Source organism: Aspergillus undulatus (assembly GCF_047715775.1).
Source record: "Aspergillus undulatus strain CBS 261.88 unplaced genomic scaffold BDV17scaffold_16, whole genome shotgun sequence".
NCBI lineage: Eukaryota > Fungi > Ascomycota > Eurotiomycetes > Eurotiales > Aspergillaceae > Aspergillus > Aspergillus undulatus.
The window spans coordinates 344,718-365,227 of record NW_027396620.1 but is presented as its reverse complement, the minus strand read 5'-3'; the positions used below and the strand labels follow the sequence as shown (position 1 = coordinate 365,227).

Here is a 20,510-nt window from a genome sequence, read left to right as displayed (position 1 = left end):
GTATTGTGCATGCATCGGAATAAGCTAGATATCTATCATTTGATTTCGTTATGTCCCATGTCATGAATAGTAGGTATCATGAAACTAGTACACGTTAGAAAAGAAAAGAAAACAGACCCGCCATTTTCAAGCTGAACTCCCCCATGATCGTTATGTACTTGCACAAAATGAAAGGAAACCATACGCCGAATGCTTTGGATGCCAACCACGAAAGAAATGAGTAATCGAGGAGATTAATATCAGCCCCGGAGAATATGCTTGTCAAAGTCAAAACTCAGTTGCCAATGTCCATACGGCCTGAGGCAGCGTCGCCGGGAACCCTCGCAGATTTGGCCTCGGTAAGTTCTTCCTCATCTTCATCCTCCAGCTCGTCATCTTCGTCATCTTCAAGGTATTTCACCTCGACTCCAGCTTCATTGAGACGGCTCCGGGTCTCTTCGCGGTAGCGGTCTTGCCAGCGTGCGAGAGCGGCACTGGCGTGGACACGGAATCCGTAGATGCGAGGCTCGTATCGACGGATGCTTTTCTCTGGCAGGAGAGTCGGGTAGACCTGGAAGAGCATGCTGGTGAAGGATGTACCGAAATAGGCGCCATCAATCGATGCATGCCTGGAAGATTTGGGATTGTAGATATCCTCGCACTTGGAGCAGTAGAGGCGGACAGTGCTCTTGCCGGGAATATCGTCCTGACCGGTCGGGAGGAGAGGGTGGCCTTCGCACATGACACGAGGACACTTTCCGAAATCGCCTTTCTTGTACTTGTCGACCTATTCCAACAATATCATCAGTAAGCGGAACTTCAGGCATAGATAGTGCTGCATACCATTTTCGCGAGACCACGGGTCGTGACAATGTAGCGAGCGTGGACCAGACCGTACAAGTGGCGCGCCGATTTCTCAATCTGTTCGCGAAGGTCGTCGTCCGCATCTAGGTCGAAAACGTCCGTCACCAAATCCAGCGCATACTGATAGTAAGGAACCTCGGTGTTCAGGCCGGTAAGGTTGAAGCGGTCGGTCAGGTATTCTTCGTCGATTTCGCAAAAGTACTCGTTTCCGCGGGAGGAGATAAACTGTGAGCGCCAGTTAGGCTTCGGTCTCGGAAGTGTGATTACATATGGATAACGCTCTCGCAGGGAGCGCATAGCAGGGCCGGGGTCGGAAAACGAGTCGCCTGAATGCGACGGCGACCGCTCCGACCCGGAGAAAAGAGATTTCAGGGAAGGGCCAGGGTCAGACAGCGAGTCAACGTCAGAGTAGGCAGTCGGAACTGCCATGTCGGCTTGACAGAAAAGCTGATGAAGCTTGAAGAGGAGAAGGCTGGAATGTGTTGCGGACTGAGAAGGCAATCCTGACAAACTCAAGGCTGCGATCCGGACATTGAAACCTTCTCACAATCCCTCCAGCGAGCAGCAAGCACAAGCAACAAACAACATGCAGCAGAGCCCAGTGCGGTGATCGAGCTGTGCCTTCCCTCGCATTCACTTATACCCCACAATGAAATAGTGTCACAGAAAGAAAGTGTCAGTAACGTACCCAGTCTCTCCAGTAGCTGGTATAGTCGCTATCGGTCTCGCTGTTGAAGTCCTCCATCATTTTGGCGTTTGCTCGTTGGTCGCGACAGACGGTTTGTCGAGGTCAGATTATTTCAAGGCTTGCGTGTGACAGTTAACTGAGTCAAGACCGGCTCAAGATGATCCAAGCGCAGAATGGTCCCCAGACTGTACAGCAGAGACGTAATCTAGAACATCCAGCAGCAAATCACAAAAGGTAAAGTCTGCAATGGGCAGAAAAGCTCAAAGATCAATAGATGAGTGCAGTGTGTGTGTTCACCATTCTTGCTGCGGCTGTTATCAGAGCATCTTCTGGTTCCGGCTTAGCGCGGGGTTGGCGGTGCTGAATGGCCGGCTTTACTTCACCGTCTTCCATGGTCATTACACTGGGTCTGGCTTCCATGTGATTTTCCTCACTGCATTCTTTCCAAGATTCTACCAGAGATAATGGACTAGATTTTATAGGATTTGACCACAGATATCCATCAAAATACCAATATACTCGGGTTTATGAACTGCCCATTATGTACAAACTTCACCGAACAACATCAGCATCACCTTAGCTGCCAAGAGGAGGATTGGCGTTGGCCACAAGCTGCTCGAAATAAGCCTACATTTGCCATCAGTATATTGTCCCTGATGCTCGATGGAAAGGGAATCTTACCTGGAACCAGGTGCCGGCCTCGGGAGCTGGCTGAAGAGCAGCCTCGGCACCACAATGAGCATCATAACGCTCAGCACTCGTATCAGAGGTACCATCGCTCTCACCACCGGGCTTGACCCAAACGAAGGCATCAACCAGCTCATTTCCAGTGTCGGTGGTTGGGCGAACTCCAAAGCCGGTTCCCTTGGAGTTGCACCAGTCGCCCCATTCGATCTGGCCGGTGGGCTGTTTACCATTGCGACCTGGGAATTGAATTAGTCTCGTCCATTTGAACCCTCGTCAGCTACGTACCAGTATCAACGATGAAGTGTGCATCCCATCCTGCGTCTGCCAGTTGAGGAGCAAAATTGTTGATGTAGCCCTGTTCGTCGCAAACGTTGTTCTGCGCGGTATACGAGGGGCAGGTGTCGATGCTCCAGGCGTTGTAGTTGGCTACATTAGTCGCCAGGCCACGGAGTGCGGCTGGAGAACCTGCGTCTTGGTATACACCCGCAAAGAGTTGCGCTGCCGGGCCGATGTTGGCAGGCCATCCCAGCCATCCAGCATGACCTAGGCGCATTAGGTAACGTCGCAGCGTGAAAATAGGGAAATTCTACATACCAGCATCAAGGTACATCGACACATTAGGGAGGTCCAACTGAGTGATTGCGTAGTTTGTGCATTCAAGATAAGCTTCCTGGGCGTTGGCGCACTTTTCTACGCTCAAGTTCGTCACCAGGTTGGCTAGACTGTCCGGCTCTGTATGGTCTTAGCGACGACTCTCATGGCTTTGCAGGAGAACAAACCAATGACAAGAATGATGTTGGTGTCGGAGTACTCCACGACATGCTCCCGAATGGCATCAATATACGCCTTGTATTTCTCGACACCGCCGTCGGCGATGATAAGCTCTCCATTACTGGCTAGTGCGGCACAGTCACGATCAGGCAGGTTATAGACGACAAAGATACCGGCAATGGGGGGACTCGCCCCAGCATCATTTTGCTCCTTGATGTTGGCTAGGTACTCGCCCATAGACGGAACCTTGGCGGTCGTATCCCTGACAAAAATTTCATCAGCGTGACGCTCAAGTACAAAGGCAATGCGAGGCAGCCTACAGCCAGTGGAACGACGGGATCACAGCAGCATGGGTCGCTTGCTCTGCCAGAGAACCAGTCATAGACGGAACAGCCAAGCTTATGACCTCAGAGCTATAGTACGGGTTGGCGTAGAGCTGATATCCCTCGAAGGGGTTACCTGTTGCCGCAATCGTAACAACAGGTCCAGAACTGGTCGGTGTCGCGGTAGGCGTGCTCGTGGCCTGAGGTAGAGCGTTGACACTCACGGCACCAAGGAGCGGCACCAGGGCCGTTAATGCCTTCATACTGACGGACTGCATAGTCAACGGACTTGAGGCGAGAGGCTAGGATAGCAAAGTAGTTGTCTTCTAGATCGAGAAGGCTGACTCTTGTGGATTTCTGTGCCGACTTCGAAGCTCCTCACGTTGACGCAGAGGGACTTATATAGGTCCCTCATCCTCCATCATGGTCAACTATATGCAGGAACTGTCGCTCCGCTACCAAAGAGTCAAGGACCATGAGGCGGAGGAGAATTTGAAACCGTGGCCAAACCAAGGACTGGCCAGGTTGGTCAATTCATTGACAGAATCTGGGGTATGCAATATCTCGACTCCGGAGAATCAGGGTTCATTTCGCGTCATCAACCCAGACGGATTCTCCGTAGCAGAAACGGCACAGGGGTAGCTGATCGTCATAGCTTGATGGCGGAATATGGATGACGGCTGTTTCATTTACTTGCTTGATCGCGGGGTGTCTCTCTAGTTGAAAGAGAGCAGAAATACAGAGTTCCTGTACGGATTATACCTTCATGCATGCTCTCACATTGGAATGAAAGCTAACGAGCAACTTATGATGACGGTATCGTCAGTCTTCTCTGCTGACCTCAGAAGATGCAAGGAACCAGGGCAAATCACATGCTTAGTTGACAATCTTCAGCCCCGGATTTTGGCGGGCATTGACGAAAAGGTATGGGGAGTCGGTCCGTGTTCCGGGGTGAAGAAGCCCCTGCGTTTCATCTATAGAGATCACGCCGGGCATACAACCATACCAGGCACTCAAGCGAGTTTCTCTCAGTTTAGGAATAAGCAAGAAGGCAGGGGATCTTTGTGCCATGGACCGAAGGAATAAGTTTTGGAAAGGACCACCTAGGCAGTGTCTCGTCCCTTTTGCGCTTACACCTCAGCCTCTATGTACGTTTAACCGATGCACCACTACCACAAACAATCATTTCGTCATCGGATTGTGGAAATTTTGGACGGATCTCTTCCGCGGAGATTTTGTTAGGTAATGACTATCGAAAACCAAAACTGAGGGTTCCTGTGGCCTTTGAGTCTGAGGGCATCGTGGCTATGCGAAGCCCTAGGAGCCTCACGCATCGAGCCAGGTTCTTCAGGCAGGTTCACTTGTTCTATTCATTCAGATCTAGTTCAACTAGCCGGATCAGACAACGTACTAAGTTTGGAGTCATTCTTTCTTCCTCGTCTGGCGCTTTCCTACGAATGGCTATTACCTGCACTCAGCTCAAGACAATCCTGGCAGTCCTTGCATATGCCGTCTCAAACCTGGCTTTTAGCCCTGTGAGGCAGAGCCGCCACACTGTCCGCCTGAATTAACTGAATAGGGTCCTACGCTGCGATGATATTTGGACAACGCTTCCACTGTTTCACAGCCTCTTACAACGGGCATTATGGACATCATACGGTGTGAAGGGAGACTTCGCAGCAAGACTCAACATATCTTAACCCTATATGTACGCCATGCCGGTAATAATATGGGACCTGATTCAACAACTACCAGTCGAACAGAGATCCTATAAAAATATCGATAGATACCCAGCGAGGCTTTTTACCCACTGAAAACATACTCAACCTTCTCCGGCATTCAACCATCTCACCCACAAATTTCAATCGCCAGCCCTTCCACTCACCAAAATGCAAATCACCGGCCTTATCAGCTTCACCCTAGCCCGCGCAGCGCTTCTAACCCGCGTCTCTGCTCTCCCAAACCCAGCCCCAGCAGCAGGCTTCTCCGACCTCACCCTCACTCCACGCGACATCGGCTACCTAATCTTTTCCAACGGCTGCACCCCAGGAACCAGCCTCTCCGGCTTTCCCAGCTGCAAAGACATGTGGACAATGAAATTGGGCGCCGAGGGGGAGTACAAAGACTGCCATGACTCCTCCGTGTCGTTCAAATCGAGCTGTGAGATTGCCGACGCAGACAACGACCTCGATACCCCGATGGGTAAAGGGTTTTTCACGCCCGATGGCAATGAGTGTGAGGATGAGATCAAGACCAAGAAGGGGATAATATTGAGTAAGGATGTCAACAACCTCTGGATGTACCAGTGCTATCGCGAGAATTATCAGTTTTCGGAGAATTGTGGGTTTACTTGGGCGAGTAACGCGGAGATGAATTGTGGGCTGGAGTGGAAGTAGCTAACTAGGTACCTCCTGTGGATTCACCCAATTATTAGGTAGCTGGATAGGCTTGCATGTTTTGAGTGAGAGGAGTGGTCACGAAGGGAGTTGTGTCTTTTGAATTATCATTTAGTGATCCTTTGGCTTATTGTTAATTCTCCTTCTTTGTATCGATATCTATGGCAAGCATTATATACTCTGACTTGTGCCACAAGCAACGACCTTACATGAGTGTTTTGAAGAATACCTAGTCTAGCCTTGGCTCCAAAAGAGGGGAAAGCCCCAGGAACTCTGGCTAGTCCTTAATAAATACATTCCAAGAGGTAGTGGGCTCTAGCTAAGATTATAGCACTTAAAGCCTTAGTCCTAAGGGCCATGGTCTGTTCCTAGCGCTTACCTAGTAGCTTCGTTGATCACTTGATGTACCTTACGAGGTTGAAATGGATAGTCACGTCGTAAGGTCAGTGTACTGCTGCCTCTGCTATTTCCTTGAGATCCTGTAACTCATAACAATGGTAGATTTGATACATTTAATATATATTTCAATGATAATGTTAACATTAACATAAGAAAACGACTGTCGAGTCTGATAAGGAACTAGCAAGAAACACATAAGTTAACGAAACGCAGAAGCCTGATCACAATCCGCAATGAACCTACGGATGCCGTCAGACCCTTCATGCCCCGACATACTAGCCGGAACACCATAGCACAATTCATCAGGGAAGAACGCGCGATCGCCTAGCTCGCTGACACCAATGCTTGAGTAGCCCGAAGGAGTCCGTGACGGTGACTTGGCCCACGGATTCGAGCCAAACATGGTCATGTCGTCGAAGCTGAGCTCGTGCGGTGACTGTGACTGTGACTGTGATTGTTTGGGGTATCCTAGGGATGTCTGTACGTCTTCCTCGGAAAGCATCGCTTGCCAGTCGACTTCGTCAGGTCGCTGAGAGGACTTGACTGGCTCGTGGAAGAAGAAGTCGTCTGTATCGGATGATGGGGCGATGCTAGGTGCGAAGGGGAAGAGCAGGGCGAGATTGGCGCCTGTGCGGAGGTCGAAGTCTTCGTCTTGCGAAATCTTGCCGCGTTGGACGCCTACTTCGTCGCAGAGGCGCTCGACTGTTTCTGCGTCGCAGCCTGGGAATCCGACTCTGATTGTTGATCGATCCTGCAGTGATATGGGTAGATCGCCTAGGGTGGCCAGTCGCTTGAGATCATTCAAGATGGCGGCCAGGTCCTTGAGGGCACGAGCGAAGTCGGCGGACAGGAAGTCCAGGAGGCCCTCTGAGTTGAGGGTTTCGGGTTCGGCACCAGCTGGAGCGGACTTCTTCTGAAGGCCGAAAGCGGTGATGGTAGGGGAGATCTGAAAGTCGATGAAAGAGCCGGGGGCGGCACGGGGGACGGCGGTCATCTTGCGCTCTGCTTCATCCTGGAGCAGGCTCACGGCCTTGAACTTTTTGTTGCCGGTGATGGGATCAATGCCATCGAATCGAGCCTTCTGCCCTGAGAGGAAGAAGGCTCGCACTCCCACAGAGACATTGTTTATGACCTGAGCAGGTGCAGCGGCGCCATGTGAAAAGTAACGAGCACCCCCAATGCGGCCTGCTCCGATGGTATAACCTCCCGCTGTACGACCAAGGGTGCCACCGGTAAGGTTCGGACGGAGAGTAGAGGCAAATGGCGCTCGGCTAGTAAGTCGACTGATGTTGGCCGCTACGCGGGATGACCTGTACACGGCTCGGTCACCTTGAACAGCGGCTCTGAAGTACGAAGCAAAGGAGCCTGTCGCACGGGTGGAGAAGTGGCGACTGCGGGCTTGCCGGATGGCGGCGGCTCGATTGATGGGCTGTCGGGGTGTAATCCGCGCATATGCTGGCTGAACACGAAGCGGGAACTGTTGCGCGGGTTCTGCGAGTTTCGTTTTTACGGCTTTGTATGCCTTCGCGTAGGCGAACCTGAGCACTGTCAGCTATCGGTACGAAGTATATATAGCGGGTCGGAATTTGACTCACCTAGCTGCTCTCCAAAGCTTGGGGAGCAGCACGTGCCCACTTGACGGAGGCATCCTGGTGTTGGATAATCACAGATTCAGTGAGATGATGAAGATGAGAATCTCATCCTCGAGATGAAGATAGAAGAAGACGAAGGATCCATGATGCCTGATGACGGAGGTGATCATTCCATGTGGCGGTGCATGTGATCTGACGCACGTGCCTGAGGCACGGTAGGAACCGTAATCGCATTCACCAATAGGCCTCATACACTACGAGATTTCTTGCTCTCCAATTATCCGCGAGTTCTTCGTTTTTCGAGAATCAATAGGCTATGGAGAGTATTGCTGCAGCTGATCATCGCTGCTAAGCTTGTGCGAAAAACTGCCTGCCGAACTATATATTACTTACCCTGTATTTTCACATAATTGGTCTACTGAAATAATGAAATAAGACTTTACAACAATCTGTATATTCACTCTTCAAAGCTTCGCTCAAGAAAAGATATCTTTATTTTAATAGAAAAGTCGTTCCAAATCATTTACTCATCATCGCCAAAGAAAACCTTGACAGGAAGCCAGTCATCACCGCACACCTTGAAGCGATCCTTCAAGTTGTCCAACTGGTTGACCTCGTCATCAGTCAAGTCCCAGCCGTCAATCTCAAAGTTGGCGTCAATGCGAGACTTGCTGACAGACTTGGGGATAACACTCCAGCCCTTCTGCAGACCCCAGACAAGCAACACCTGCTGGGGAGTCTTGCCCTTGTTCTCAGCAATCTTAAGGAGTGTAGGGTCCTTGTAGAGAGGAGAGTTGGTGGATCCCAAGCAGGAGTAACCGGTGGAGTGGATACCCTTGGAAGTGTTGTAGGCGACCAGCTTTGGTGAAGGGTTGTTGGGGTGTAGTTCAATCTGGTTGACAGCGGGGACGATTTTGGTGCTGGGGTCGTTCAGGAGTTTCTCCATGTTCTTGATTCCGAAGTTCGAGACACCGATGTTACGGACCTTGCCAGTGGCAGGGAGCTTCTGCATCTCTTGCCTATTCTAAAATTAGTCTTGTGAATCATACGTAAATGCGAGAGATAGGCGTACCATGTCTTGATGAAGTCCCAGTCGGGAAGGTGCTTCTTCAGGTCATTGGGGTCGGTCGAGCTGGGCCAGTGGACGAGGTATAGGTCGACGTAGTCAAGTCCGAGGCTCTTGAGAGAGCTCTCGATACCCTCGGGGACGCGGTGGTGCCAGGGGTTGTCGAGCTTGGTAGTGACCCAGATCTCCTCACGGGGGACTCCAGAGTCACGGATACCTTGGCCAACCTCGTGTTCGTTGCCGTAGGCAAGCGCGCTATTGTTGACTGTCAGTGGCCGTGTTGAAGTGCGCGGTAAAGAAACTTACGTATCAATGTGGCGGTAGCCCTTCAGCAGCGCGTTCTTGACAGCCTCCCGGACCTCGTTGGGCTTGGACTGCCATGTACCAAGACCAATGGCGGGGATCTTGTCACCGGTGTTGAGGGTGTAGGTCTTCCTATAAGTCAAGAATGATTGTCAGTAGTTATTCCATAGTCAATGAGAGTTGCCGCAGACACGCGATCACTTACTTCGTGTGCTCGAGGTTCGACATCTTGATTGTGGTATGTTTCGTTCTATGGGAGAGAAGAGAAAGATGGAAAGATGAGACGGTTGAGCGGCTAAAAAGCAGAGGCGAGGCGCAATTTAAGAGGAAGAATTGAAGGGGACCTCTAACCCAAGGACAGCATGGCAGGGCAGGTCCATCCAGAGTGGCCGCGGGGCAATGATGCCATTGGAGGGGCGCCGGGACTCGTGGTGGGGATTTGACAATCGGGGAGCCACCTCCAATTTATCCGTTTATCCCGCACCGGTCATTCTCCCCAATTTACCCGGCAGATACGAAGGTGTCCTGAAGATCAGAAGGCGAATTTCCGTACTCTGTATGTACTGCTAAGCAGTCTGCAGTAACCAGGGGCTATGTTGCACTGTATCCTACAGGCTCCAGGCCCGTTTGAAGTTGGTGGCGCGCGGGCGATGTTGTCATTGACTGGATGAAGGAAAGCAAGGTCGGCCTCCCGAGGCCGGCATCTATTCTACCTACGGAGGTCTATATGGACAAAATGATGGAACGATCATGTAGCCTGGAAATCTCTATATACTGCCTTACCCCCTGCTTACCTGCTTTATTACCTTATTACTTTATTTTTTTATATCCTTATATAAGCTAGAATGCCTTTTTCAATTGGTTAACTACAGGACGTATACGATACGGTTATATCGTTCTAAGCAATTGCAAAGTAACAGTGGATTAAGTCATCGCGGAGATGGTAGTGCATCTCAGAGACTGAAAAGAAAAAAGGATGATTCAATACGATTGCCCGGTCCATCCGCAGTACACGTAGTCTGATAAAATCGAGAGCATATTAATAGAGACGACGGGGGAGATAATGCTAAGCAAGTCTTCAGTCATGAGCAAGGAGGTAAGCGTAGAGCTGAATGATTTGCTCCGTGCTGATCTCAGGCCCCAAGTTCCATTCTTCTTGTGGAAGCCGGCAAGCAGGACGGCTATGTGTTTGGGGATTTAGGTGATGCCCTTCCGTGTTTCCTGGTTCATGCATTCTTGCCGAATCTTTCATCTTGGTCATCTTGTTTGGTTCATCGTGCATATCATCATCTGTGTCTTTTCCCACTGAGAAGATCTAGTTGGGTCGGTTCGTTCTTGGCTCCCGGCGAGCACTCTCTGTGGCCCCGAAAATATAGGTTTCGTAGCGTTTCCAGTCGAGTGACCGTCGCTAGGTTGATCCCGCAAATTCTAGCGCTGCCTAGGGCTAAAATGCCTCGTCGTAGCGTCGCTAATGGAGCTCCATGCCAGTGCTTTGGTTCTGCTAAGCCGAACCCCTTGGGGGAGAATCGTCCGCCGTGTAGGCACTTTTTCCAAAAAAAAAAAAAAAAAAAAAAAAAAAAAAAAAAAAAAAAAAAAAAAAAAAAAAAAAAAAAAAAAAAAAAAAAAAAAAAAAAATTGACCGGTAAAGGCCACTGGTTGCCCCATCCGAAATAATTCCTTCCCCTATTAAATGATCCCTGTATAAGGTATTTGTTGGGACTCGTCAGGGAAAATGATTCCCTCTCTTGCTGCCAATGCTCTCTTCTCGCTGTCCTTCAGTTCGAAATCAATGAAGTACTGTAAATCGATGGGGATGAACACGAATCCCGGATCATGAGCTCGGTCAAACTCGCCGTGGCAGGTTAGACATAGGGGGATCCCGCTTTCCGCAGAGGTCAAAGAGAAGTCAAGGAGACCTTCCTCAGACCATAGTGGGACCTGTCCAGCTATTTGGTTATCCACATCCTATAACAGACAGGAAAACGACTGCTTACTTGTTTGTCTTCCTTCGCAACTAGATGTGCAATCTGAGGAGACTCAGTCTCGCATGCCCAACAGGAGTCTCTTGAGAGTCGTTTGACCTCTAGTTTTGTCGCCGCCTAGAATAAGTCGGACTTCGGATACTGGCTTGATGTCTCGGACATAGTCGGTGCGGACCTGATTTGGCCAGGTGAAGGGGACTAGTCAATCTTAGAAGAGGAAGATTTGGTCCGATTTGAGGACGAAAGGGTTCCAGAAGAGCGTTTTCTGATTGCTGGTGGGGGAGGAGGCATCGCCTTTCGGTTGGAATCTAGATCAGCCATAGTTAGTTCAGTTGTCTCACCGAGAGGGATGTGTTCAGGAAACTTACAGCAGATAGCAGCCTCCGAAGAAGTTGATGTTTTTTCGAGCGTAGGTCGACCCTTCCTCGAATGTCATTTCTACGAGGCAGTTCGCAGCTGATGCGGGTGAGACAGGCAGGAACGATGGTCCGAGCCCGATACAGTCAAAAACTTAGGTCGCTGCTCATGTCTCATGGTGACAATTGGTTCACACAATCGCTAAGCTCCTTGTTGAGAATTTATTCCTTTTTTTATCATAGTTACAGGGGAGAAGGAAAAAGTCCGAGATTACCACTGAAATTAGAATGAGGGCGCCATACCGCAAGGGGAAGAGGACGGCAGTCTGTGGTAGGCGGTCGGGGCGACAAGAGGACCATTCAATGCGGAGCGGATCCGGGGGTTCTGCTAACTGGATCATCGTATGCCTAAGCAAGACTTGTACCTTTATATTAGTATTTAGGATTAATAGCTACTATAGTAAATTAAGTAATTTATCATATATAATTATAGAGATTGCTTTTCTACAGGCAGAATACTAGTGTTTACTGACCACGTGAGCATTCATTGTTGTATTGGCCTCCATATCTACCGCCTTTTTCTGCCCGTCGCCCTCGGCATCAGACAAATGGATGACTTCCTCCGTGCTCATACAACTATCCCAATGGGATTATTCTGATTGTCTTTCGTTCTGCTGTTGTTAATCGCATACATGCTTATTATCTACTCTCACAAATCCTGCAATTGTAATTGAGAGTCTTTCGTACGCGTGTTGCTGACGGATCGAAGCTCTCCGAAACTTCTTATCCGCAGTCTCCTCCAATATATTATTTAGCCTATCTCAACAGCAGAGGCTGGATTTTACCCTGCTTTTATCCTGAGTCTACAACAATGTCCTCAGGCTTCGTCTCTGGGGGGACGAACGAGCAGCCAGTCGAGCGTGATGACGAATGGCGCCGTGCACAGCAGGAGCTCGAGGAGGAACGAAGACGAAAGGCAGAGCTGGGGAAGCAGGATGGCGGGAAAAGTTTGTTTGACGTCCTGCAGCAGAATAAAAGTGAGTAATGGCATCTTGACGATGAGAGTTAGCCCCAATATTTCAAGCGCCTGGTTGACAGACCATGATGATCCTTTCTTCGCTTTGAAGTGGCCAAGCAGGAAGCATTTGAAGAAAAGATAAAATTGAAAAACCAATTTCGCGCTCTCGATGAAGACGAAGTCGACTTTCTAGACTCGATCATGGAGTCTACCCGGGCTCAAGAAGCCACCGTGAAGAAGGAGACTGCTGAACAACTGGAGCTGTTTCGGCGGCAACGCGAGGAGGCAGAGAAGGCTCACCTGGAAGATACCACAGCGGATGTTGCACCAGCAGACGAAGGGGAAGACTGGAAGATTGGCTCGCGCAAGAAGCGACGTGAGAGAAGCGGTGGGCTGCTTATTTCGGGCCGGAAGCGAAAATCCATCGGCGAAGATACGACTGACACACCGACGAAAGAGACGGGAACGAATAAAAGGGCAAAGGAGTCCAATGAAGATAAAGCGAGCAAGAATGTGACTGCTTCCGCCCCAGAGCCCAAACCTCCGCATGAAAACACAGATAAAAACGTCAAAGACGCGAAGGAAAACTCGGCTCAACAGGCCGCGAAGCAGGCTGCGAGCCAACCCGCGCCATTTCTTGGCTTAGCTGGGTACAGTTCCGATTCGGAGTGATAATGATAATAGGTTCATCCCGTTAGCATACGATCCGCGGAGGCAACAGTTCTAACCCCACAGATTCAGCAACAGGTTGCACCTGCACGGTTGTTGGTAACGAGTTTGCTCCTGGAGATCCTCCAAGGAAGCTGCACTTTCCACTCGCATCTACTTACAGATTGAAGTCGTTCGTCGATATCAATTTTCTTAGTATCCCAGGACGATGTCAAATTACCGGTCGTTCCAGGGACCCATCTCCATACACATGAAATATGTGTGATTATCTTCTTACATTACACAATATCAACAGACATCAACAACATGAGCGCCTTCGCGAATGCACCAGCCTACTTCTCCTCATGAGTCGCATAAGCGTGCTGCTTCTCCTCCTGCTCCGCCAGTCTGCGCTCCAAATCATGAGCAACGTAATCCTCCTTCTTTGTGCCCGGAACAATCCACGGAGAGCTCGAGAACAAGTGGTTCATTTCCTCGAGTGGCAGCTTCTTGGTTTCGGGCAGAAGCATATAGAAGAACACCGCATTGGTGAAATTGCAGATAATGAAGACAAAGTAGTATTTGTAACCGACATCAGTCATAGCAATTGGCGTCACCTGGCCGATCATGGTGTTGAAAGCGTAAGAAATCATGCACGCGATCGAGACACCCTTGGAGCGGGTGCGGGTATCGAAGACCTCGGCGGGAATAATCCAGGATAGCGGACCACAGGTGCATGAGAAGGAAAAGTTGTATAGCCAGGTCATGATGATAAAGCCCCAGTGAGCTCCAGTGTTGTTGACCTCTGGAGGGAATCTGGCTAACAGGATGCAGGCGATGATGAAAGTCAGGCAGTTGCCCAAGTTTCCGCCAATCAAACTCCAGCGACGACCAAAACGGTCGATGAACATCATGCAGAGAAACTGGGCGACCAAGGCAATGATGGAGTTGATCGCCTGGTATCGGAGAGTTTCATCGCCTGAGATCCCGATCTGTCCATAAATATCGACCGAGTAGTACCTATGAGTTGTGATCCGTTAGTACTTGCACGAACTAAGAAGTCTGAGGAGATACTAACTGAATCGCAGAAACACCAGTCATCTGGACAGAGGCTTGAATGGCACAGCAGAGGAAAAGACGCCGGAACGACGAACGAGACTGGAAAAGTTCCAAGTAAGACTTGGCTTCCTCCTCGTGCTCACGGATGATGCTTTCCTGGATTTGGTCGTACTCCGCTCGGACCCAGGCGTCGTTCTCATCCCCGTAGGCGTGAAGCCTTGCTAGGGTCTTCAGGCCCAGTTCACCCTTTCCATGATCAATGAGCCAACGAGGTGACTATTATAAGGCACATCGGTCAGCAATAGCGTCTTAAAAGAATAGTGGAAATACTCACCTCAGGGAAGAGCATGATCAAAAGCCCAAGGAAGACTGCTGGCACAACCTGCAAACCGAGAGGAACCTGCCACTGAGCATTGTTCGTCTCCGGAAAGCCGATATATGTTCCATAAGAAATCCACGCAGCGCAAAGGCTCCCAACACCCAACATGAACTGTTGGAGAGCAGTGACACGACCTCGAATATCGGGATGGCAAATCTCGGCTTGATAAAGGGGCACGATCATGGTGAGAAAACCAACCCTAAACATAGGTTAGCTTTTGCGCTTCAGTCCCTCTCTGGAGATTACTCACCCGACGCCTGCGAAGAACCGTCCACTGTACAAGTAATCAATGGTTCGAGCACCTGTCTGGAGGCCTCCACCGAGACAAAAGACGATACATCCAATGATGATAGTCCAACGACGTCCGAGGTAATCACCAGTAGGACCAGCGAAAGCGGCACCGAAGAAGGCGCCTGCTGTGAACATGGATACTACCAGACCACTAGAAGCGAGTTAGTCCTGTATCTGCATACCAGCCTCATCCTGACAAGCTGGGTTAAACCTACGTCTCCGTGTCACTCGGCTCGTTGAAGGTTGTTGTGAAGGATCCACTAGCGATCACTTCTGCAATGACACCCAGATCATCTGTGCTCGACAAGCGATTAGCCAACAAATTTCTAACCTCAATCAGGCATTGGAAGGGGAGCACTCACATCCGTATAGGAAAGACCCAAGGGAGGCAAAAACGCCCACCAGAAACTGGGAGGGTTGTAAGTATGTGCCTTAACCACTATGTCGAAGCGCATATCCGTACCTGGTACCACGCCGGAGAGATACGCATGGTGAACAACAACTCAGGATACGTTCAATGGTCCAAATAATGTGTTCCACGACTTGAAATCTCGACAGATTCAAAATCCGGAGAAGAAGTGCGGAGACAGGAATAGGGAAGCCAGGAGCAGGACCCGCCTCTTTTAAAGAATCCGGGGTTGAAACTACATGTCCGTGACGGTCTGCCGGGAAACAGGACGAGCAAAGCGATCCGACGATTCGCCCCAAGGAATGTGCTGCGAAATTGATGCCCGCCGGGTTAATCCCAGAAGGACGTAGGGTTCTACCTGGTACGATTATCTGGGAGCTCGCATGAGCATACCCCGTCGGCCCAACACCAACGGCAACATCATGAGAGAGAGCGCACACTAATTCACGAGCCACTTTCGCGAATGAGATGTTGGACCCCGAATTTAGGAAGCGTGTTGAAACGTCAGCCGATTATGTGGAGAACCGACAGGCGCAGACTAACGTGGTTTGCAGGAGGACCGGCTCGTGGAGCGCTTCTTGCTGATTGATGGAATATCCCATGGCGAGGTCTCGGCCCCAAACCACCAAATCAACGGCGCCAAAATCTCGCCAGTCGCTCGCAACCCCGCAGGAGTTGGTTCAATCCGTTTTCTATCAGGCCCGGGGTGATCCCGCCGGGGGATTGCCTGATCAATCCTGGTCCCCTCGATAAGTCCGTCTGGCATTAATATTAGCTGCCCAGTCGCCTCGCCTAGGTCTTTGAATACTCTACAAGAGCACATCTATTATTTAGGTTTATTTTCCCTACCAATCACTTTGCGACGCTTGGATTGCTTCGACCTCTTTCCTTGGTTTAGTTCGCCGTTGTTGACGCTATGACAACCTTTACAAAGCTCAGCGAGCAGGATGCTCCGGGAATCTCTATACACCCAGACCGCCGGATCTCGAAAATAAATCCTAACATCTATGCCGGCTTCGCCGAGTAAGTTTTGACTCCTCGGCCTATTGGCCAGACCCCTGGACCGCACTAGGCTGACATATGACTACAGGCACATGGGCCGCTGCATCTATGGGGGCATTTACGACCCTGGCAACCCATTTTCGGACGAGAATGGCTTTCGCAAGGATGTCCTCGAGGCTCTGAAGGACTTGAAGATCCCTGTTGTTCGCTACCCTGGTGGTAACTTTACCGCAACCTATCACTGGACTGATGGGGTCGGCCCGAAAGATCAACGCCCCGCAAGGTATGCTTAACCCCTTCTTGGCTGTCTGTACTCTGTACTGATTGCTTTGGGAGGCCGGAACTTGCGTGGCTAGGTACAGAGACTAATCAGTTCGGAACTGATGAGTTCTTGAAGTGGTGTGAAGTCCTTGGGACTGAGCCCTACCTCTGCCTAAACATGGGCACTGGTACTCTTGATGAAGGTAATCACTACTCGGATGTATGCCGTCAAATATATCTGATATCCTTTTGTTGCAGCCTTGGGTTGGGTTGACTACTGTAACGGTACCCGTGATACCTACTACGCGAATCTTCGACGCAAGAATGGACGGCAGGAACCGTACAATGTATGTACACTCCTTCCTATATGGCGAGGTCCCCTATGCTAATATTGCGCTTAGGTAAAATACTGGGCCCTAGGAAACGAGGTATGGGGCCCTTGGCAAGTCGAACAGGCTACCAAGGAGGAGTATGCGCACAAAGCCTACCAATGGGCCAAAGGTAAGTTCCTCATCATTGTTTCGACTTACCTAGCTGACTGGTTCTTCACAAAGCCCTAAAGCTTCTTGATCCCTCCATTGAGTTGATTCTCTGTGGTCAAGACGGCACAGCATCCTGGGACTACTACACCCTAAAGCAAACCATGCTCCCCGTCCACTCACCCCTATCAACCAGCGCAGTCCCCCTCATCGACATGCACAGTATCCACCTCTACACTGCCTCCTCCTCGCACCTCCCCAACGTCACCGCCCCTCTAGCCGCCGAACGCGCAATCGAAATTACATCCTCCCTAATCGACCTTGCCCGAGTCGAGAACGGTGTCCCCCCCGAACAACTCCGCCCAACGATCTGCTTTGACGAATGGAACGTCTGGGACCCCATCCGCGCCGAGGGCAGCAAAGGCGCCGAAGAGTCCTACAACCTCTCCGACGCCCTAGCCGTAGGCGTGTGGCTGAACGTCTTCGTCCGCAAGAGCAAAGACGTCGGCATGGCGTGCATTGCACAGAGCGTTAATGTTATTTCTCCGCTTATGACGACTAAGGATGGGATCGTTAAGCAGACGACCTGGTGGCCCTTGTACTTATTCTCTAATTACATGCGCGGGTGGACTATCAGCGCGCATGTGTCTGTTTCGGCTTATGAGGGTGAGACGCAGCCGAAGTGGGTGCGGAGCGTCAAGGATACGCCCTGGTTGGACGTTAGTGCGACGTTGGGTGAGGATGGGTATGTTAACGTTGTTGTGGTCAATATTCATGAGGAGAAGGGGATCGAGACGAAGATTGAGGGTCCGGCTGGTGAGGTTACGGTGTTTACTGTTACCGGTGACAGTCCGCAGGTGACGAACATGAAGGGGAAGGAAGAGGTTGGCCTTGTTGAGAGCAAGTGGACTGCGCAGGGTTCATATGTTTTCCCGAAACATTCTCTTACTTTGCTGAGGTGGAAGGCTTAGATACTTCCACTAAGGTATTACAATTACGCTACTCTTCTACGACCATAGAATGCATCTACTTCAATCAAGAGCTTCCAGTCCACTGTTTCTGAACTATATCGTAACACATTACAATCATTCTCGTATCATAAATAACATCATGGGGGTAATGAGAACGCTCGCAGAAGACATTCCGAAAGCTCTCTACCCATAGTTTACGTCGCGAACATTATCGTTCTCGTCGACGTGGATGTTCAAGCGATCCGGGTTATAGTCCATCGTAATAGCGCCACCCGGCTTCACAATCCGATGAGACTGAGGCAGATCCTTCTTCGCGAACGACTAATCAACGAAACAGCCATCAGCGACAAAAACAAGATAAGAGAGGTATTAAGTGAGCAGAGAGACATACAATTGTAGGATCAGCCGGCGACTCTTCGATCTTCTTCCCAATAAGCTTGTTCATCCATTCCTCCTTGGAGCTGCAGGAGTTGGTGGTGATTCCGGGGACGACGAGAGGCATTTTAGGGGTATTCTGTTTGTAGAGCGCTCTTTTGATGGTATTTGGTTGCCTTTGGAAGAACAATCTGTAGTGAGATGATGGTTTCATGAAAGTTGGGATGAAGAGTAAGATCGTGCCTCGATATATAGATTGAAGACGGGCCGATGACGTCGCTTGCTGATATCGTTTCCCTCTGGGCTTAGTGCAGATCTTCGGATGTCATGATGACTAAGACATGCACATTGACTACTCATGACTATCAACATCTTCATTTCTAGTGATTGTAACTATTGAGAGTACCTGAAATTGGCGTCTACCGAGACTAACAGCAGTGAGTTTCCCAGGAGGAGGTGTTACCTTTGGCCCGATTCCTCTCGAACTTCATGTTAGCTGAAGAGGAAGCTGCCGGGGAACTACACAGGACCTACACAGGCCAGATGCCTGGAACGCACCTGCTTCATGATGCAGAGGTCGCTTCGAGCATCTTAACTCCTGAGCCCCGGTGGTGAGAATCTACCATCAGCATGCTCCTCATCTAGGCGTTCCCTAGAAACATATCTGATTATCATTCCTTCAGCGCTTTACTTTGAATCTTTCTCTTATCCGATGTCATTGTGAGTATCACCAGCGTAAATCACCGTCCCTTTTCGCTAACCCTTCAAGTACTTCATTTCGCACTTCTATCATTTACCCAAAGAGGACTGTGCATTCAGCGAGGCAAGGAGCGGTAGAGACGACGGATCCCGGTCGAAACACCTCTGTCAACTCTCCCGATTCCTACTCGCACGATCACTCCAAATTCACGCACACCGTACACGAACTACTTGCAAAACGAGACACCAAGCCTGACAATAAGACGTCTCCGCCAGAGAAGCCAACCAATGATACAAAGGGTGAGCCACCGACGAACGTAACGGCAGCACCTGTGGTCAAGGATTGGCGGTATGAGAAAGCTTCGATCGCCGCGTCGAGCATCTTCAGTGCTGTTGCTCTCGCAGCGCTCATTCTACTCGGCGTGATGATTGTCAAGAAGTTCAAGAGGCGACAGAGACGAAAGAGAGGAGGAGACACGGATTCTCTAGACGAGAGGAGGCGAAAACGGGAGAGTTTGATGTTTAAGCACGCATCTACTGGCTCATATATGGTTGAAGAAGCCAAGGATGGCAAAGTCGTCCGGGTTGTCTGCAATAGTCGCAACAAACCTCGCAACTCTATTATGGGTGTTCCTCTCCAGAAGATCAGCTCCGCGTTGAGCTTCAAGAAGGAAGCTTCACGCCACATGAAGGTACTGAAGGACTCTGATACAGGACGGTCTGGATCTATCGCAAAACAGCCTGTTCTCGTCTCTTCGCCGTTGCGGTCTGTTGTTTCACGAACAGCCGTTCATGATTCTCAAGCCACAGAGCCAGCCATGGCAGTTGAACCGATTAAGTCATCTGAATCCACTGGGATTGCTGAGCCAGCGAGGCTAGCTCAACCATTCGAACCACCTCCAGCTGTCGAGACACCTTCTCCTGTTTTAGTTCCGCGTACGCCGGCCACATCGCCGACTATTGACTCAGACGTGAACAACTCGACCGAAGCTGACATCACGCCATGTAACAGTTTCAGAAGGTCAATATTTCGACTGCCGTCTATCAAGCAGAGCATGTCTCCCATTTTCAAATTCTGACCGCAGCACCTCCACTTGCTTTGTTCACTTCCGTATAAGTGCTTTGCATGCCATGGAACCAGTCATGGTGGGACAAACATTTCACGTACCAAGCAGTGTGAACTGTCTAAAGGACACATCAGACGTCCTCTATCATTGTGTTGTTTGCGGGCATTATATTCTGGCGGCTTCTATTTGTTTTGGCAAATTCACCTCTTAGCTAGATACCGAACCGGTCAGCGGCTTCGTATACTTAGATTAGACAACCTATGCCAGGAGCAGGCTCTCCAATAATGTAATGATAGGATAATGAAGGCCATTAAGCCCAATAACTAGCATGATATGACTCAGTAATACTTATGGCCTGCGTCGTACGCCGCCACTACGTCCACAAACAAGGTTCGACGTCCAGACAATTGTACGTTGCGCTACCGGCAAAATCCAGAATACCCTCA

General features: G+C 50.1%; 10 protein-coding genes across 10 annotated transcripts; 4 read left to right on the top strand and 6 right to left on the bottom strand.

Moving 5' to 3' along the window:
* Positions 1-144: 144 nt before the first annotated feature.
* BDV17DRAFT_49680 (casein kinase II subunit beta) lies at positions 145-1,513 on the bottom strand. The gene is made up of 2 exons (XM_073764643.1): positions 823-1,513; positions 145-766 (listed from the first exon to the last, which is right to left on the bottom strand). Exons 1-2 carry the CDS (start codon positions 1,270-1,272, stop codon positions 275-277), a joined length of 942 nt encoding a protein of 313 aa, XP_073617001.1. The 5' UTR covers positions 1,273-1,513; the 3' UTR covers positions 145-274.
* A 594-nt stretch (positions 1,514-2,107) lies between these two features.
* Positions 2,108-3,575, bottom strand: cbhC (putative cellobiohydrolase; the record flags this gene model as incomplete). The annotated part of the gene is made up of 6 exons (XM_073759964.1): positions 2,108-2,158; positions 2,213-2,454; positions 2,504-2,761; positions 2,813-2,950; positions 2,998-3,251; positions 3,310-3,575. The coding sequence occupies 6 exons, from the start codon at positions 3,573-3,575 to the stop codon at positions 2,108-2,110; spliced, it is 1,209 nt and encodes a 402-aa protein (XP_073617000.1).
* A 1,467-nt stretch (positions 3,576-5,042) lies between these two features.
* Positions 5,043-5,762, top strand: BDV17DRAFT_49655 (uncharacterized protein). Its single transcript, XM_073764642.1, has one exon. It carries the CDS (start codon positions 5,202-5,204, stop codon positions 5,706-5,708), a length of 507 nt encoding a protein of 168 aa, XP_073616999.1. The 5' UTR covers positions 5,043-5,201; the 3' UTR covers positions 5,709-5,762.
* A 544-nt stretch (positions 5,763-6,306) lies between these two features.
* On the bottom strand, positions 6,307-9,296 carry BDV17DRAFT_281015 (NADP-dependent oxidoreductase domain-containing protein; the record flags this gene model as incomplete). The annotated part of the gene is made up of 5 exons (XM_073759963.1): positions 6,307-7,659; positions 8,277-8,718; positions 8,772-9,020; positions 9,072-9,200; positions 9,274-9,296. The coding sequence occupies 5 exons, from the start codon at positions 9,294-9,296 to the stop codon at positions 6,307-6,309; spliced, it is 2,196 nt and encodes a 731-aa protein (XP_073616998.1).
* A 1,401-nt stretch (positions 9,297-10,697) lies between these two features.
* On the bottom strand, positions 10,698-11,627 carry BDV17DRAFT_260032 (uncharacterized protein). The gene is made up of 2 exons (XM_073757502.1): positions 11,419-11,627; positions 10,698-11,358 (listed from the first exon to the last, which is right to left on the bottom strand). Exons 1-2 carry the CDS (start codon positions 11,484-11,486, stop codon positions 11,259-11,261), a joined length of 168 nt encoding a protein of 55 aa, XP_073616997.1. The 5' UTR covers positions 11,487-11,627; the 3' UTR covers positions 10,698-11,258.
* A 544-nt stretch (positions 11,628-12,171) lies between these two features.
* Positions 12,172-13,261, top strand: BDV17DRAFT_49553 (PSME3-interacting protein). Its single transcript, XM_073764639.1, has 2 exons — positions 12,172-12,443; positions 12,534-13,261. The coding sequence occupies exons 1-2, from the start codon at positions 12,278-12,280 to the stop codon at positions 13,094-13,096; spliced, it is 729 nt and encodes a 242-aa protein (XP_073616996.1). The 5' UTR covers positions 12,172-12,277; the 3' UTR covers positions 13,097-13,261.
* BDV17DRAFT_49620 (general substrate transporter) lies at positions 13,115-15,544 on the bottom strand. Its single transcript, XM_073764641.1, has 7 exons — positions 15,265-15,544; positions 15,164-15,209; positions 15,017-15,095; positions 14,761-14,952; positions 14,466-14,709; positions 14,151-14,407; positions 13,115-14,092 (listed from the first exon to the last, which is right to left on the bottom strand). Exons 1-7 carry the CDS (start codon positions 15,289-15,291, stop codon positions 13,426-13,428), a joined length of 1,512 nt encoding a protein of 503 aa, XP_073616995.1. The 5' UTR covers positions 15,292-15,544; the 3' UTR covers positions 13,115-13,425.
* Positions 15,545-15,584: 40 nt separating this feature from the next.
* On the top strand, positions 15,585-17,970 carry BDV17DRAFT_49590 (alpha-N-arabinofuranosidase). Its single transcript, XM_073764640.1, has 6 exons — positions 15,585-16,233; positions 16,301-16,495; positions 16,549-16,676; positions 16,732-16,820; positions 16,875-16,974; positions 17,028-17,970. Exons 1-6 carry the CDS (start codon positions 16,127-16,129, stop codon positions 17,921-17,923), a joined length of 1,515 nt encoding a protein of 504 aa, XP_073616994.1. The 5' UTR covers positions 15,585-16,126; the 3' UTR covers positions 17,924-17,970.
* Positions 17,971-17,982: 12 nt separating this feature from the next.
* On the bottom strand, positions 17,983-18,532 carry BDV17DRAFT_260019 (uncharacterized protein). Its single transcript, XM_073757501.1, has 2 exons — positions 18,315-18,532; positions 17,983-18,244 (listed from the first exon to the last, which is right to left on the bottom strand). Exons 1-2 carry the CDS (start codon positions 18,510-18,512, stop codon positions 18,107-18,109), a joined length of 336 nt encoding a protein of 111 aa, XP_073616993.1. The 5' UTR covers positions 18,513-18,532; the 3' UTR covers positions 17,983-18,106.
* A 189-nt stretch (positions 18,533-18,721) lies between these two features.
* On the top strand, positions 18,722-20,370 carry BDV17DRAFT_260016 (uncharacterized protein). The gene is made up of 3 exons (XM_073757500.1): positions 18,722-18,909; positions 18,982-19,018; positions 19,068-20,370. Exons 2-3 carry the CDS (start codon positions 19,011-19,013, stop codon positions 20,074-20,076), a joined length of 1,017 nt encoding a protein of 338 aa, XP_073616992.1. The 5' UTR covers positions 18,722-18,909; positions 18,982-19,010; the 3' UTR covers positions 20,077-20,370.
* Positions 20,371-20,510: the final 140 nt, after the last annotated feature.

What these genes read in the sequence shown, in the direction of transcription:
- BDV17DRAFT_49620 (XM_073764641.1), bottom strand. Translation starts at nt 15,291, where the DNA reads ATGCGTATCTCTCCGGCGTGGTACCAG. An exon ending in TGGGTCTTTCCTATACGGAT is followed by an intron (nt 15,096 to 15,163) that starts GTGAGTGCTCCC and finishes TGTCGAGCACAG; the next exon opens with ATGATCTGGGTGTCATTGCA. An exon ending in TGATCATGCTCTTCCCTGAG is followed by an intron (nt 14,408 to 14,465) that starts GTGAGTATTTCC and finishes GCCTTATAATAG; the next exon opens with TCACCTCGTTGGCTCATTGA.
- BDV17DRAFT_260019 (XM_073757501.1), bottom strand. Translation starts at nt 18,512, where the DNA reads ATGAAACCATCATCTCACTACAGATTGTTCTTCCAAAGGCAACCAAAT. An exon ending in CGCCGGCTGATCCTACAATT is followed by an intron (nt 18,245 to 18,314) that starts GTATGTCTCTCT and finishes TTCGTTGATTAG; the next exon opens with TCGTTCGCGAAGAAGGATCT.
- BDV17DRAFT_49655 (XM_073764642.1), top strand. Translation starts at nt 5,202, where the DNA reads ATGCAAATCACCGGCCTTATCAGCTTCACCCTAGCCCGCGCAGCGCTT.
- BDV17DRAFT_49553 (XM_073764639.1), top strand. Translation starts at nt 12,278, where the DNA reads ATGTCCTCAGGCTTCGTCTCTGGGGGGACGAACGAGCAGCCAGTCGAG. An exon ending in CGTCCTGCAGCAGAATAAAA is followed by an intron (nt 12,444 to 12,533) that starts GTGAGTAATGGC and finishes TTCGCTTTGAAG; the next exon opens with TGGCCAAGCAGGAAGCATTT.
- BDV17DRAFT_260032 (XM_073757502.1), bottom strand. Translation starts at nt 11,486, where the DNA reads ATGACATTCGAGGAAGGGTCGACCTACGCTCGAAAAAACATCAACTTC. An exon ending in TTCGGAGGCTGCTATCTGCT is followed by an intron (nt 11,359 to 11,418) that starts GTAAGTTTCCTG and finishes TGGCTGATCTAG; the next exon opens with ATTCCAACCGAAAGGCGATG.
- BDV17DRAFT_49590 (XM_073764640.1), top strand. Translation starts at nt 16,127, where the DNA reads ATGACAACCTTTACAAAGCTCAGCGAGCAGGATGCTCCGGGAATCTCT. An exon ending in AAAGATCAACGCCCCGCAAG is followed by an intron (nt 16,496 to 16,548) that starts GTATGCTTAACC and finishes TTGCTTTGGGAG; the next exon opens with GCCGGAACTTGCGTGGCTAG. An exon ending in CACTGGTACTCTTGATGAAG is followed by an intron (nt 16,677 to 16,731) that starts GTAATCACTACT and finishes CTTTTGTTGCAG; the next exon opens with CCTTGGGTTGGGTTGACTAC.
- BDV17DRAFT_49680 (XM_073764643.1), bottom strand. Translation starts at nt 1,272, where the DNA reads ATGGCAGTTCCGACTGCCTACTCTGACGTTGACTCGCTGTCTGACCCT. An exon ending in CCCGTGGTCTCGCGAAAATG is followed by an intron (nt 767 to 822) that starts GTATGCAGCACT and finishes TTGTTGGAATAG; the next exon opens with GTCGACAAGTACAAGAAAGG.